This window comes from Echinococcus granulosus (genome assembly GCF_000524195.1).
Source record: "Echinococcus granulosus chromosome Unknown EG_S00032, whole genome shotgun sequence".
Lineage (NCBI taxonomy): Eukaryota > Metazoa > Platyhelminthes > Cestoda > Cyclophyllidea > Taeniidae > Echinococcus > Echinococcus granulosus.
Genome location: NW_020170412.1, coordinates 597,269 through 614,169, shown reverse-complemented (window position 1 = coordinate 614,169; position 16,901 = coordinate 597,269). Strand labels below are relative to the sequence as shown.

General features: G+C 44.5%; 2 protein-coding genes across 2 annotated transcripts; one reads left to right on the top strand and one right to left on the bottom strand. All coding sequences in view use genetic code 11, as the record gives it.

Moving 5' to 3' along the window:
- Positions 1-1,891: 1,891 nt before the first annotated feature.
- EGR_04869 (Sarcoplasmic calcium-binding protein) lies at positions 1,892-4,895 on the bottom strand (the record flags this gene model as incomplete). Its single annotated transcript, XM_024494118.1, has 3 exons — positions 1,892-2,044; positions 2,123-2,334; positions 4,070-4,895. The coding sequence occupies 3 exons, from the start codon at positions 4,893-4,895 to the stop codon at positions 1,892-1,894; spliced, it is 1,191 nt and encodes a 396-aa protein (XP_024351507.1).
- Positions 4,896-13,447: 8,552 nt separating this feature from the next.
- EGR_04868 (hypothetical protein) lies at positions 13,448-14,584 on the top strand (the record flags this gene model as incomplete). Its single annotated transcript, XM_024494117.1, has 2 exons — positions 13,448-13,672; positions 14,462-14,584. The coding sequence occupies 2 exons, from the start codon at positions 13,448-13,450 to the stop codon at positions 14,582-14,584; spliced, it is 348 nt and encodes a 115-aa protein (XP_024351506.1).
- Positions 14,585-16,901: the final 2,317 nt, after the last annotated feature.

Here is a 16,901-nt window from a genome sequence, read left to right as displayed (position 1 = left end):
AACAGCCACATCGGTCTCAACCGCGAAAAGGAGAAGTGAAAAGAAGCAAATTAAACTGAGATGCTGAAACACACTGAGGGGGAATCGCAGAACCGGGTGTGTAGATGGTTAACCATTCACAAGCTTGTCACCACTCACAATAGAATGAGGCGGGATTCTTTGTGCATTCTTTCCTGGATATGACGCTCGGCTTTGGGTGCTTTCAAAATTTGGCAAGCAGTCCCTGTGGATTTGGAGCCAAATTCTACGTCTTGAAGCGGAAAACCTCATTTGACATTCATTTGATTCAAGCAGCCCTTTTGTCTGGGTTTTAGACTTAACCTGAAAGCGGCAGAGAACAATAAAGAGCACCTCACCGACAGCGATCGCCTGCATACAGGAGTGGTTCATTTCCAGGGGCTGCATCAATAGGCCCCATGAACTTTGTGGTCAACTCTGAACGTCTTTAAAGAGCACCCGCCTCAAAGTCCGCAAGGGACTCGAAGGGAGAAATTCATGTTTGGAGACTGGCTTAATTGCCTTCTTTGGGAAAGAGGTTTGAAGAGCCCAACTCTTTCCACGCGAAAGAAAGGTTATGCAAAATGTCCTGGAAAATCACTTCGAGATTAAGGTGTAAATCCAACGGTTAAGGCGATAACAAGATCACTGCACCAACCCAGTTCCAGACGTCACAAATACTTTTGAGTTGCAGATTAGTTAGGGAAGTCCTGCACTCTAGTGGAGGGATAGGAAACACCCACAACTGTCCTGATCCGAGAGGATAAAGAGCCTGGAGTAGATGCCTCCATCGCCGACGTACCGAGGCGGCAAAGAGGGTGCAGTCAATGCGTAGGAGCCTGGTGGTTAGAGAGCGGAGACTGCCTGAGAGTAACAATGCGTCTATGTGTGTCAGCGGTTTCATCAATCTGACTGACCTTGACCTTCGAGTACTTAGAAGTACACTTAGAGTACCACTCTGCCCGGCTGATAGGGACGAATCAGGCGAATCGGAGCGAGAGCACTACCCTCTGAAATATTCGGGGATTATTTGATAACAACCGGAACTTCCAAAAAATCGAACAGGAACATTTTTCAGGGGCTGCAGGTGCCCCCAGCCATCTCACATTACTGTTTATCATGGTTTTGAAAGAAAAGCAACCGGGAATCTAAATGCAGCGTATTGGATTTTTATTAAGGAAACAGATCCTTCGGGTAGAATTACACGACTGCATTTAATTACTTTGGCGATTTCTCCGCAGTGACGCACTTTACAGCTCATTCACTGCTCGTTTCTTGCCATCGGGCTTCAGCAGTTAAGGTAGTGCGCCCATGTAGGCAACGCAAAAGGGTCTTCGTGTTTTATGGAGATTTTATGAGAGGATAAGAGGTTTGATGAATCATATCGTTCCGACCTAATAAACGCCACCGATACGAATAAAAAGACTCGGTGGAAGATTAACGGCAACTTACCTCTTTGCCCACCAAAGCCTTACGGAATGGGTAAGTTATTGGGCACTCCTACTGCTTTGTGTGCCAGTAGAGCAATGCAATAATAAACCCACTGGCTAAGAGTAGCAGAAATTTACTCCTTAGAGGCTATGAGAAAGAGAGCAGAGATTTAACAGACAAGTAGACATATATTCTGTGAATATATATGCACATATACCCACGATTGTATACATATCAAAGCAAAGCTCGCTATTTGGGGCATTCAGTGGTTAACGTCTCACAACTGCAATGTCGCACACGGCTTGGAGGCAGGAAAAAGTTGGGGATGGAGGCAGAAAAAGTGGATTTGAAAAACGAGCGATAAGAATACACGAATAAGAGAACTCAAGAGCGAAGGAGAAACGTGGGGAATGAAGACCGTATGTGGATGTGAACATTTATGCCCTCCAAGTGCCTTCTATCTTTACTCAGCGAGAGAGTTACGTGAGTGTTGCGAGATTACTGGACCGAAGAAGGTCTTGTAAGGACTGGCCGGATCCTCTCCCAAGAAGTATTCACACCATGCTGAGAGATATTCATCACTGCTTATCTTGCCATCTTTATCAGTGTCCAAAACCTGAACAACGAAAAAGAGCTCGATTAAGAACTCGTCTTAACAGTTGCTAACTTGCCCTCTGACTTGTAGATCACAAACCTTGAACATGCCCTCAGCCTCAGCGCGACCAACTCGCCAGGCCTCTTGCAAGTTACGGTACTCCGCCATCGAAATGAAGCCCGTGCCTTCAACCTCAACGGCTTTGAAGAACGTCCAACCGAACTGGTCGATGGCGTGTCGAAACTCGCCATTAATCATCGACCGAAGATTGTGGATAAAATCCTTTTCCATGAGCTCTGTGAAGTGAGCGCCTACAAAAGGGGAACCAGTAAACCTCAGGTAAATGTTTCGCAGGGTGGGAGGAAATACTAAGACGGATAAGTAAATCTCAGTAAGTAACATGCTTGTTACCATTGGGTAAACTTGACGGATGATGAATAACTAAAAGCTTATGAGCATGCGGAAGGATCTTGCTAAACCATAACAAATCCTTCGATAAGAACTAAAATAAGTAGGCATACGACAGCAAGTAAAACCTCAAAGTAAAATTGGTTGTGCGATTCCAGTCATTACCCTGTGCTGGTCCTCATACATACGAAGTATAAGCATAATCTTTCGGGAAAAATAAGCTCCCAGGGTGGAAAAGCCAATGGTGGGCTACCCACTCTGAATAAGCTGATGCAGAGGACAAGTAAGCGCCCACTAAAATCCGAATAGGTGAAGGGGAAAGTGTTAGTTGAAGAAGTAAAACAAGTGGTGAAAGCAGCTGCAATAGCGGCTTTAAGCCCATCGTGCTGCCGTTCTCCCGGAAAGTTGCTGACCAAATATGATATAGAAAAATAGGCATTGAGAGGGATCACGAGGCAAATAAACTGTGACCGCATTTTTCTAGCACGAGATTAATGCTTTTTAACTGCGAGGGGCCTAATGCAGTAGCTTTACTGTCAAAAATAGGCAAGGACTGAACAAATCTACGGACAAACGCAAGTAGGTACCAAGATTTGACAGAATTAACATTCCTTTATCCCAAAAAATGATGATGATTGGGCATCAGCAGAATGGAACCATGAATGCACATTACCGTAGAACCGGCTGAACGTAAACAAGTGCTTCGCAGGATGGGAAGATCGAATGCAATTTCTGTGCACAAAGCAAGTCGATTATGTGCTTTGAAACCAGCCCAATAAGTGCGCTGAGGGCATGTAAGATGAATGTGCTTGCAGACAAAACGCTGGGATTAGTTTTTTTTTTTCATCCTGAGTTTCGAAAACTGGGGAAAGTGTGCTAGGATTTCTGAGGATGTAGAGACTAACTACAATGCACGAAGGTGTTTGGGTAGTGCAAAGTGATGAGCAGAAACGTGCTTCAGCATAGAATACGCTAAAATAGGCGCCAGAAATGAATATAAAGAGGAGGGGCTTTTGGAAGTCAAAAGAAATGCCCAAAAATATGTTACCTTATCATTGCAATCACAGTATTGCTTCTCGATTCCTCCTTCTCCTTTTTTATGCATTACATGCAGGAACTTTGTTCCTCACGATGTGGCGCTTTAATGATATGAAACTAGGGTGACTGTGATGCTTTGTTCAATATCCGTGTATTGCTATCCTTCATGCTGATAAGTTGCTAGGGTTTATCCCCACAAACATACCGAGAGGGAGTCAAAGGCATGCATGTAACTACTTCCAAACAAACCCGTTTCTCCTTTTTCAAAGGCTTGATTAAAGAAGAAAGACACGTAGGATTCGTCAAGAAGAAGTCATCCATTGTTTACCGAAAATGGTTTACACAAAAGCTTACCTCTCTTTGACGAAATAAAGGCATCAATCGGATTCAAAGAATAAAAAACACGGTATTTCGAAGCCTACTTTAACACCCACAGGGAGATTTGTACTAGGTTAGTGCCATTTTAGAGGTCTACCCCTAGTATTAAAGTAAGTTTCAGGCGAGCATATCAATGAGCATCTGTGATGATGCGCAAGAGGCAACATTAGTGACATCAGCCCAGCTATTTCGGTTGCTTAGAGGTCATGGTAGTCCTCTTACCATCTTTGTCAACAGAGAAGTAGTGCACCCAGATGTCCAGCATGGCACGCATCACATTGTCCGCCTTGTGCTTTGGCAGGTGGTTCCGCTGGGCCAGAGCTCTGCCAATTTGAATAAAGTCATGACAACGCAGCTTGCCCGATCCGTGTAAGTCCAGTCTCCGGAACATGGTTCTCATCTTTCCCTCCCACACTGGGCCGCATTCAACCTCTGGATAGTCTTCAGGTCGTTTGTAGTTGATGAGAGCACCAAAAAGCTTCGCCGTCTTGCCTTTTATGCCCACATCGAAGAAGTACTCAGCAAGGATGCCCTCAAATTGACCCTTGGTGACACCCTTTTTGGTGCCTGCATCGAGAATGCGGAACAAAAGTTCCGCCTCCTTTTGATTCCCTCCGAAAGCGACAATCACTTGACTCATCTCATTCTGTTGCATGAATCCATCCTTGTCTCCATCAGCCATATCAAAGAGGGGTGACACAATGTTCTGCACGAACTCAGTCTTAAACAGTCCATTAATACACTTTCCCATGGCCGTGATGAAGTCACTTTCATGCATCACAATCCCAGTGCGTTGGTGTTCCGGTCCGTCGGTACAGATGACACCGTACCAGAGATGGATCATAGCCTGCACCAACTGGTCCCCGAAGTAGTTCTCACTCTTTGGAAATTCGGAGAGGACGTTGGTGGCAATGTCGAGGAACTCGTCAATACCAACAGCGCCACGACCGCGTGAGTCGAAGCGACGGAAGACGGTGCGCATCTTTCGAATCCATGTAGGTGCGTTTACATCCACTTCAGGGTAGTCGGCAGCACATTTCATTTCCATTACGAGGAACGGGAGAGACAACGAGAGAGAGAGAGATAGGCGAGGTGGCTAGAGTTGGACCGTTGGGGAAATGTCAGGCTATGCACGCGCTTCTGCACGAGCGAGCGAGAGGGTGTGGGTGCTTGGCCTCCCGAAGGGGGAGGCGGGTTACAACCGCAGGCAAAGACACACACACCCCAGCGGTTCGATAAGACCAATCAAAGCCTTGCACGCCTCGCATGGGCCACTGCGCGAAAGCCTGGTGTGTCCGTCTGTCTGTGCTAACATGAATCTCTCCGTCCCAACGTCGTCTACCATTGATCTTCGGGCACAGGACAGCAATGGCGGTGGTAGCGCCACCGGCGAAAGTGGTGGTGGCGACTGGTTTGGTGGTGATATTAATGCATGCGGTGTCACATGTCGTATAACTGCCCCCTCCCACCTTGTTAGAAGAGAGAGGCTTGCAACACATAGCGAAAGCTAACTTCTCCATCGTCAAATTAAAGGATGAAAATGTTATCGGGATTTCTAGAATAAATTAACTGGTGGCAACTTTCCTCCCCCCTTCCCCGACCTTTCTAATCTGAAAGGCGCCAAATCATTTTTAAATCATAAGGTTACTTCGCCCATTAGAAGCAGATAATACAGAATTACCATATTTTGTTGGCATTTAAATCACCGTATTTAGGTGTTGTCAGTAAATGCTAGCTTCAAAGGAGTCATTAATCACCGATCCGGTGTGAGGACCGCTGATCTGTTATTCAGGAGCACATCAGCCGAATTCCAGAGCTTATACACCCTTGGGCAGACTTAAGACTCGAGAGAAAACCGTCTTGGGCTAACAGTGTGGATGTCGGCAGTGAATACTCACTTCAAAGCGATCGCTATTCACCGGTCCGGCGTGACAACCGCTGATTTGGTTTGGAAGAGTTAGTCCTTCAAATTCCAGAGTGCCTTACAAGAGTTGTTCAAACATGGGTAACACAGATATCATAATGAAGCACTTTTCCTTACGGGGTGTTGTATTAGTCTTGTCGGAGTAATGCACGTCAGTGCATCCGGTGTGCGTGCCAAAGGTAGAAGTGACCTTTCCTCATTCCACGTAGAACGAAATTGCGTGGTGTTGGCGATGTGCAGAACCGAGACAAAGTGGGATCTTAAAAAAGGGTCATATCTAGACACTGTTCGTCATCTTAATTATCCCCAGATCAGGAGCACCTACGCCCGCAATCTGTGTGAGGCATCCAGTTCAGCTAGTTGTGCTGTCGGGCTCCAGTAGCAAAACTCAGCCGTCCCACATGCGTGACGCCAAGTGGACAACGTCTTGAGCCTGGTTTTTCCACCCCTCCGGAGAGAGAACTAACTTGACCTAAAGACACCTTGAACCCGACAGATAGTTGCTTTCTTTCGTCACCTTTTTAAGATGGAGATAAAGTGGAGGTCTAAGGCCTAAAGTCCTCTCCACTTAAAAATTAAACAAGTGGTAACCAAGAATGGTGCCTATGGCAAAAAGTTCTGAGATTTTACAGTTGAGATCCCTCTTTAAAAATGAGGGAAAATTGCTACAAAGTCGAGTAAATAAGGGCTAAGAAGAGTGAACCAGTTATTTCCTTTACTTTACTGCTTGACTTTTACGGCGAATAGGGTGCGCATTCATCTGTCAAGTGAATCATAGGGGGAAAAAATATGAACACAGGAAAGGTAACGCTGGGGCATATGACCTACTAGGGATAGGGCAAAAGTGAGAGAGGGGTGGAATGGAGAAGAGGTTTCTATGTCAGCTAAAATTAAACACAAGAGCTACTTGCCTGCCTTAATCTGTTGTGTGGCTCAAGACTGCTAAATGTCTTACCCTTAAAACAAAGCAGCACGCTGTGGATCCGCTGCGAGGCAATAGGTGATGGACTATCCAAGTCAACCCAACGCTGTAACCACCTGCAACTGTAATGAAATGCCTTAGATGGAGTCCATAATATTATAATCTGTCTTCTTTGAAGGTCCTTTTTTGTTTATATTGGCATCGACTCCAAGTAGTGCAGAAAGTTCCACTTTAAAGCGCGTAAACTCTTCGGACGCTGATATTATTTAAGTAGCGGGGTGGGGAAGAGTCGAACGAAATGTGGACATGACTTGGCTGTAAGACTTTGGCTTCAAATGATGCCGCTTATGCATCATTGCATAGTTTAAAAAGAAAAATTGCTTCCAAAATATTTTTTATTGAAGCGTCTTTGATAAGAAATGCCAGCAAGCCCCAATATCCCTTCCTTGACGGAAGTCAAGAAACTTTAAACAATTTTACACTGTAAGAATTTGTATATCCATCAGCTGTAAATTTGACCATATACTTCCGTCTGCATAAAATTCAAGACAGTAAAGCGCGCTTCCATGTCTAGAGTTGCCTCCTGAAATGGGAAGAATGAAGAAAGCGCGAAAAAGGTGCGATTAAAAACGGCTTGTCAAGATGTCCACTGCCAGTATTGGCACGTGAGTAGAAAAACGTCTGTGTAGCAGGTGGATTCGATGAGTTTGGCACAATAAAGTGGATACAGGAGTTAGCTGCAACGCTTTGGTTGTGTATTTAACTCCCAGATTTGGTTCCATGAGCATTGAGGGCTCCACATTTGCACTCCCGCTGGGCGGCATGGCCTCCAGAATATGACAGTAGCAATATTTATTCCACCCTAGCATTGTTCCTTTTTCACCTTTAAGACTCGGGCGGCTACAGTGGCTAAATTTGCCACCACTAAATCCAGATCCTTAGTTTGTAGACATTCTAAAATCCAGTACATGATACTGAAATGACCATTGACCTTAGTAAATGTGCATTACTAATTACTACCATAGGCAATTATCTGTCACTCATCTCACCCATTTTTATCCTTGCCCGGGGTCATGGACGCCAGTGAAAGTTCACACAGCCCTACCGCTTGCACGGCAGGTTGAGGTCAAAACGCCGCCAGACGGAGGAGACCTCGTGTTTGGAGGAAGTACGCATGCAGAGAATGTACAAGTTCCCTCTCTAGATGGATAATGAGGGCCAAAAGAGTTGTCTAATTTTTCTTTTCCACTAAATGGGGCAAATGCGCTGCCTCACACACTAATGAGCGAGGGGGAAAAGTATTTGCCAGTCCGCCTGGAATAAGGTGTGTCCAGTGGAAATGTCAGTACGCAACATAAATTTCACCTGATGGTAAAGTCCGCATAGGGTATTTATTCCTATTTGGGGCATTACTGCCATTCTAAGACTAAATTGCTGCCGAATGTAGTGCCAAAGAAAATCATGGTGAGGTGAATTCCTCCACGAGCGTTTGCTTTGGCGACGATACTGAGTCACTCCACCATGGCTGCATGTGTTCGCTGTCAATGTTATTTACTACAAGGTACATCATTTACATGATCCTAAATTTTGAGTACTCAATGACATTTTTAAATGATCTTTCAGGAATCGCATGGCTCATGACATACTACTTAAATGGCGTAAAAGCAATCTCTTCTCCATTCATGATGGGCAGGAGAACACTCTTTTCCAAGTTCAGTTAAGGCTTTATTTGCACTCGATGTCATTTAAACCTCTGCAGGTTGTAAATGGCCTTTTTAGCTAATGTTAATGTTTAAAATTCCTTCTGAAATCTACTTGTCTTATCTTTTACCCTGTGCGCAACGTGCATAGGTTGAAGTACAGCAGCATTTTTTCCTTAGAATGGCAGAAAGATTTCAGCTCGCGGCTTGCACACAGCAGTTTTACATCCTGTAGAGCTTTGTTTTACGGAAATAAGTGGAATTCCAGCGATTAGCCTAACTTTGGATCAAATGGAATGTTTAACGACTGTCGACCTTGACCCGAACCAATCAACTGCGGGAATTATTGGGACGTTATTTATCCGATCACAATGCGAATTGTGGCAGAGACATGGCACATTTTCATCTACTGTCTTTTCAAAATCGCGTATTACACCCCATTAACAATGATATTATGGTGGACAATGACTGGCTACCTGATGCGTTTGTCTCTTCAAAATTACTCAAATTTTATTGAGGCTAAGTAGGGTTGAACATTACAAGGCGATTGGTTTGAGGGCCTCGGGACATCTTAAACACTCAATCTGCCTAACCTTATACTTTCGAGCGGTCATTGTTTTTTTTTCTTTAGGCATATTATCTTCAATCCGCATGATAGCTGCCGACAACGGGGGGCACATGGAGACCTCCTAGTGCACCCCGCCAGTATAGGTCTTTCAGCACTTTCCACTTCATTATGGTACAGAGTTATCTCTGCTATGCATATGTACCAACGGGAATAACTTTTTGCTATGGCAAAGTTTGGAAGTAAAGTTACTTCTCATCTGCGCAGTAAATGAATTAAGTGGTCACGTCTACGCCAGTAGGAATGGCAGGCATTCCAACCATAACTGGTAGACGGAAGCACTTAAAAGGAGAAATGAATGTTCCATCTACGAGGCACTGTTGTTTCGGCATTCTAAATGAGTAAGCTGTGATTTGGAATTATGAATTGCTTCATGGAAGCGTAAAGTTATGTAGTGCAGCTGCAATTACAGGCTCACCAATCATCTTCCTTGCAAGTTCAGTGGAAATCAGAGTCTCGAATAGACTACTCACTGTGTCGGGCTATAAGTGAGAGCCGATGGGCTGCAGTAGCTCAAAGTGCTTCTGACAAGTTCATCTTAGTTGAAGAAAATGTGTAAACCAAATTGGAGTTTCAACGCCCCGACCACAATCGGTGGATGGCAACACAATACGAAGTGAGGTGCGGACGGACAAAAGAGATCCACAAGGGTGAGCAATTTGGTTTGCGGATTAAGTTGTGAACATCTTACCATGAGGAATTACATGCCCTTCCTGTAGGCTTATGCGGTCGGTCATTAAGGGGACATGTTGAAGCACCGCGCCAATAAAATTCTCCCCAATTAGCGGTGCATGCTAATTCCTGGTGGGCAACACTATGGTCATTTCCATACAAAGTAACTCACATATTGCCTTTTTTGAATAAAATGTGATTTGGAAGCTTATAATTGTAAATTTTATGGGACTCTATGATTAGCTGTAGTGGTGAAATGAGAGAGGCATTTACCATGTGAGTTTTTTTTGAAATGACGTCGAAGTGGTTATCCCCCTCCGGAATTCCTATTGTTTGGCAAAGGCAATTCTACTGTAACGTCAGCTCTACTGCTGTTGTTTCTCCATCACTTTGGCGCACTGGCTCAGTGGCATTTGGCTCCACGCCAAGGTGATAAATCACTCCAAAAGTTGGACCGGGCCAAATATGGTGGGTCTTCAAGCCCTATTTGATTGATAGCCTTCATATATTTTCAGGTCACAAATAACTTTTGTAGTTGGACGAAAATATAGCAGTTGGACAGATAATATATTGCCTACGTATAAAATGGCTGGCGGAGCTGCTGGCATAGCCTGGAGGCCAAGCCCCTAAGCAGAAATACAAAGGCGGAGGCACAAGTGCCAGCGAAACCAAATTGAAGAGTTTACCACCTAAGTGAAGCCTTATACTACGGAAGAATGGCGACATTCTCCACGCAAATTGCAAACTACTTCAAATATCACTGTGCTGGTGACTCTTTTCAGGATTTCCCATGCAAGGGACCACCCGATTCTCACGATGCATCGCAGTAGGTAAATGTCGGTTGTAGAGGATTGCAAAAAAAGGCTTCTGCAATGCTCGCATGTGGTGTCGGCTTGGTAATAAATTGCCTCCGCATTGTATATTTCATTTCTGCATTCCTATCGCAGCAGTATTTTTGCCACAACCCGAGTTGTGTACATTTCACCGCGAGTTTGTAATAATCTCGGTTTTAACTGGGTTTCAATGAGCAAATTGTCTCCTTTACCGTAAGATGAAAGTGTGTTTTGAAGTGTGTTTCTTCGCCAGTCCTGACCCTTTGTAATGTGATTCCTTCCTTTGCATCGGGGCACACTTGCATGTCCCAGATTAGGTCTTACATCTGCAAAGTAATGCCAAGTTTAATCACCAATGGAATGGGTTCCAAGCACTTGGTTCCAGCACCTCGGAGGAGAATCCACCTTGGCACTCTAGATGTTAGCTTGTTCAGCCAAAACGCCAGCTAAACTGCCGCCCGAAGACTTGAAAAGTGTATAAAACATCACACGATTACGAAGACCAACTCTCCGTCTCTCCTACCCTTCCAGGTTTAAGCCCAACTTGGTCGTCTATCATAAAATAACGGAGAACAATTTGCGCGCTTTCGTGACTTGTTGACTCGGACAAAAAGCGCGGGTCATCGTCTACGCGCTGTAGTGACAACGAACACGTCGGGACGCATTTAGAATCACCACTTTTAGGCTACTAAATTTAGTGACCGGAGATTATTATTGTGGAATTCAAGATTTATTAAAACCTTCAAAATGCAATACAACGATGCGTTCTGAAAGCTGAACTGCGCGGGCAGTCGAATCGCCCGCAATTGTGCCCCACGCCGTTCGGCTACGTGGCCTTTGAATCATACCAGTGTTGACTTCCAGCCTGTCAACACGACAGCAATATGTACTCTGCCATCTCACGGTGGCTTGTTGCCACTGCACATTCTTCAACACCCTTTGAGTGTGGTTTGAAGTTTCTTAATAATGTCTCAAGAAAGGAGTATTAGCAACCATTTTTACAAAGAACCGAAATTTCAACTATTATGTCAAAAGTTTTGTGTTTTGCAATAGGAATTAAAAGCAATTTAGCTATGAAAGGGTACTGTTGCGCCCCGAGTTTTCCCTAAAGTCAAAAGAGGTCATAATGCTAGGGCAAAATACAGAAGAGCTGTTGAGGGAGCTACCGACATGCTCCGCAGATCACGCCGCAGCGCAAACGCAATTGCGGAATCTCAAGTGCCCAGGTAACTGCAACGAAGAGGCGAAGAAAAAATTTAACAATTAGACCACAATTTTCGCATCAATTAGTACAAATAGTTTTGGATAGACAAAACTGAAAACCAATCACTGAAACCAAAAAACTGTTTTGGATTCTGTGAAGAAGGAACACTTTGTAGGAGGACTCGCATTATCTGGATGGGTCTCAACTGCTTCCACTGCAAGACCGCCAGGGAAAATACACCACTTTCACGGTCTGCCTCAAAGTGGACTACTTGGTTGTTTGAATGCGCCTTCTAGGCAAGAGGTGGTTAGTAGGTACGAGCTTCGAGACTGGGGAGATGCCATTGGCCCCCTGAGGGGTCAAGAGTCCCCCAAATTAAAATTACCGTGAAACCTGGACCATGTTATTATTCCTATCCAGCGGAGATTGTTCTCGTCTAACCCGTTTGCTCGTTATAGGAGTACGAATACGGAGTTAAAAGGTATGAAAAACAGTACGTTAGAGAGGCACGACCATCGAAAGAGAAAATTAGATTTAGTCTTCTTAACCTTACAAGACGGTCAGTTGTACAACCATCAACGTAGTCTTCAATGCATTAGTGTCTTTACCATCCCATAGCATCGAATTACGTAGCCTCCATCGTCCGCGGCGCACTCTCTGTTCAACCACCACGTTGGCCGTCGCAATGCAATCTGTGCTGCAAAGCGTTCCATTATAGTTTGAGGGTATGCAAACCTTCCGAGTTTTTCGGGTGGTGGCCGAGCGGGTGTTGTTACAGAACAAGCAAATATCTAGGCTGCGAAGTTTAGGTTTCAGACGTCGAGGAAGTAGGAATACAATCATCGTTACTCAGAGTCCATTTTACTCATGCTTGAGCTTGACATTACTTCGCAGAAATAAGGTTCAAACTGAAATATGGCATTTGCAATCCCAAGTGGAGTGTACATGACTTTAAAAGCAGTTAAAGCACGGCATCTGTAGCAGTGCAGAAAGGAGATATACAATATGGAGGTAGTTAATCGTTGTGCGGGGAGCACATTCGATTATTGCAGAAGCATTCTTCCGCAGCCCTTGACGACGGACATTTATCAATTGCGCGGAATTGTGAGAACCAGGTGGCCCTTTCTCTTGTCGGTCCTGAAAAGGAAATTCGCGTTTGGGTGGAGGATGTTGCCTTTTGGTTTTTCAGAAACACTTTGTTTGTTTGAATCTTTGTTGCACCCAGAGCTCCGCTTTTGTACTTCTGCTCGGCGGTATGGTCAGCGTATTCCTCCTTCCCTAGACGCAGATGCCAAAGAGGAAGAGACTTGGTGGAATTTCTAAGAGGGTGCAATGACTTTGCAGTTAGTTATCTTCTCAGTTGCTCGCACGTTTGATGAGTGGTGGGGTTGGTTCGTGGGTGGCTTCTTTCCTACACCACCGACTGCGTTGTGATGGCTGGTACGGGCGGTTGACCAGGAGTAACGTTGGGTGTGACGCTCAAAAGGATCGCGGGGCTATGCAGTACGTTAACTGTTCGTTTAATTCTCGATTTTGAATACTTGGACACTTAAGTCTCCGTGGTTGTTCTTACGCTGTGAGGCATGGCCCTCAGGCCATGCCAATAGCCCTCACCAGTCCTTATTTACATCGACTCTGGTATTAGGATGCCTTTTGACTTCAGGAAAGACTCAGAAAGCCATACTAGGTTACAGTGAATAGAAATATCAAAAGACCCGCCATGCTGACAGATTACAATAAACACAGAAACCAGGGAATTGTGGAAATCCAAATGCACGTTGAGAGAAGGACTGTTGAATCTTCCTGTCAGTCTTTAAGGGGGTCGAGGAGTACAACGACTATCATAAGCGCGTACATTGAAGGAGTGCCACTATGGCAGTCTTGGTTTGTTGGAGCAACAGTGACAATGGCAGCAAGCTTTTTGACAACACCATTCCTTGTCGAGGTGGGCCTCGTCTCCCCTCCTCTCTCTCCCCCCAATTTCTAATCCCTATCTACGATCGAAAGAATACCGAGGCGGTTTCACTAAGAGAGAGAGGTCAGGATTTGAAATTGAAACTCCTCTTGATTTCATCACACCTCCTGCATCCGTAATTATTTCTAGGACCGAAGGGACGACAACATGGACTCGATGGAAAAATATTTCAGAAGAAAAGTGTTAAAAATGTCAAATTCTAAACCGTCATTGTAGTTTGAAGAAGGACTAGAGGCCATCAACAGTAGCGGAATGCTACAGCACAGAAGTGGAAATCAAAAATCATACTCAATTCATGCAGACATTGTTCCGTACTACCCCTTCCAAGTCAAACAATATAAGTGGCTTGATTTTGGGAAATTGCACGAACTTTTAACTCATTTTTAATTTTTTTTTATTTAATTAGAAGCCAACTCTTGTCTACCTATGGAAGCAGGCTTAATGCTAGAGTTTTAGGAGTACGATCCCTTTCGTGCCTCGGCGATTTGGCCTCTTGTCCATGCACAAAGCCTTGCAGCTTCTTCTGTCCGAGAATTAAGAATCATCCTTCCATACTGGCCTGCCGCATTAAAACTTCATGATCAACCTGGCAGCAGCCCTATTTAGATGGATAAAAATTTTGATTATGTCCAGTGCGAGACATGGCTACACATCATAAGGGGAAATTTTGCTGTGGTGAGTGATTCTACGAAAACTCACAACTGGATGGTAAAGGAACCAGCGTCTTGATGTCGATTTTAAAAAAGTTACCGCTTGTAGAGAAAGAAATTCGGGGACCGAGCTTGCTGGAATACCTACTATGCCTCCATTAATCCATCTGATGCCATTGAAGAACACCGTCTAGCCTTTGGAATAGAGCAAAGACTTCTCCTTCTCCAATAGAATTCGCATAGCTGAGGCACAGGATAGTCTTGACAACCAACCGATTTTACAAGGTACATTGCCATTAGCAGGCCTTAATCTACCAGTGATGCGGGTGTAGAATATCACTTTAGATCCCTCCCTGGAGTCGATCCTATTCCATGGGAAGGCTTGTTACAATCGAAAGAGAAATTTGACCGACGACGATTGCTCTCCAAGGAGAAAGTGTGCTGTGCAGTGAGCCAGGAGTTTCACAGTTCTGTTTTAACCACCCTGACTTAATGATAATGAGTGTTCTGACATTAAAATGGCTTTGCCTGCCTGTGCAGACTATCCCCTTACCCATCATGCATTTGTCATGTGAATGAGTTCCCAACACCACAATCCACCCTTATCTTCCCCATAATTATGCAAGTCCCCTTAGGAAGTGCAGGATATGACAGCTTGGTCAGAAATCTGTCAAATAAAATGACATTTCTTTGCAACCCCACACAAGCGCTTCAAGCTGGTGTGTCAAGACATTGATCTGTTGGGTACGCTTGACCTTTACTAACTCCCCTTCAATCTACAGGGCAATAGCACCTACTTTGTGACGGCCAAGGCAAAAGTTTGACCATCGCGAGCGTCTTCAACGATGGCCCAATGGAGTTTGCCCGAGTTTTTCGGGCAATAGCGTCCTGTCAATGGTGGAGCCTAGTACAGCTTCCATGGAGAATGCCCCCGAGAGACCTCAAGCGGGATAAATAAAAACTTCACCTCCCTACCCGTTAGATGCTTCTACTTATCCTCCAAAGAATGCAGCTGTAACCATTGTGGGATGAACTGATGAAATGAAAGAGGATTCTCGCACCTGTCCATTTTGGCTACCATCTTGGTGATATAGTGTTCTGCTAATGCCATGGACTCTCAGTTCCATTATCTATTTAACGACAGATTTCTGTAGGAATTTAAAAACTCTCTGACACCAGTGATGACGCAAGCATTGGATATTAGTGGACAGAGAAAGCTAAACCAGGAAAATGAGGAAATAATGAACTAAAATACTCCACCTTTAGCATTCAGAGTCTTCCCTGTAGATGGAAGAATCTATAATACTGGGGCAGAACATGAGTTTTCGGCGTATAGAAGGGCTGGGTGATACTGGGGTGACTCTGAGGACATGTCACCAGGCCAAAGAATAAAGATGAGGATTTACGAGTCCACGAAACAAAATTGAAGACTTAAAATAAATAGTCAACGTATTACAGAGCCACCACCTCCTCTTTTGAGCGTCGTCCCCTACGCTTTCCCTGGTCAAACTTCTACGTTGGCCATCACAGTGTAGTCGGCGCCGGAGAATAGGCACCGACTTAGGAATTAACGACGTCAGTCATCGAATTTGCTCACAATTGAGAAGATACCTAACAGCAATGTCACTGATCCCTCTTAGCAACCTCACTGGATCTGGAGCACCGTTCTGTCTGGGAACTGTGTTGAGGCAAGGGAAAATGTGCTCCCCATCTCATATGAAAGTATGCCTCATTAAGTCTGGATACATCATATGTAATCTGGAGGAGGATATTCGAAGGTGAGGTGCCTTTCGGCTGTGGAAATTGCTACTTCATCGTGCCATCTTGTTGCCTTTGAAGGTAAATTTTATTAATCCTGATTAGAATCTGGATCTAATAACCCCCTGATGAAAGTACGCAGCAGAGTTAGGAATTCAGTCGTGCACTTATTAATATACCTGAATGGTTTATATTACCACCAGACTTTGATTATTTAACTAGAAAGTCTGAGGACTGCAGAAAGACTAACTGGCTATGCCTTAATGTTTGATCGCGCTCATGAGACCGAGGAATTCCAGCAAATTCAAAATAGCCTTCTGTCCTATGACCCATTGAGAGTGAAGCGGCAACCAACAGAACTAGATCATCTGAGTTGGTGTTGGTGCTAAGTAGAGAGAAAGTTGTTATGCTCAAATATATAAGTAAACGCTTCTAAAATTGTCGTACTGACAGGGGAGATGCAGGGCGCCCTAGATATCAACTGGCTCATGCAGTGATCACTCGAAATCGAGAAACAGTGGTAGAATCTCATCAACAAAAATGACTGCGAGCGTTTTTTCTGTTTTATCCTTGATTCATGGGTATCTTAACGTTAATAAATTTTTAGGTGAGTATCTATGCAAGGCGGCTACTTCAAGCACTTCAGGTTGTACTTCCATCTCTGACTGGACATTCCGATCGAGCTAACAGCCTCTAGCTCCCGAGCGTTTGCATATCCTTGACGTGAATTTTCAGTAACTTCAAGAAAGAGTAGGGGCGCTGCAGAAACAGAGGCCATTTATGAAGGAACA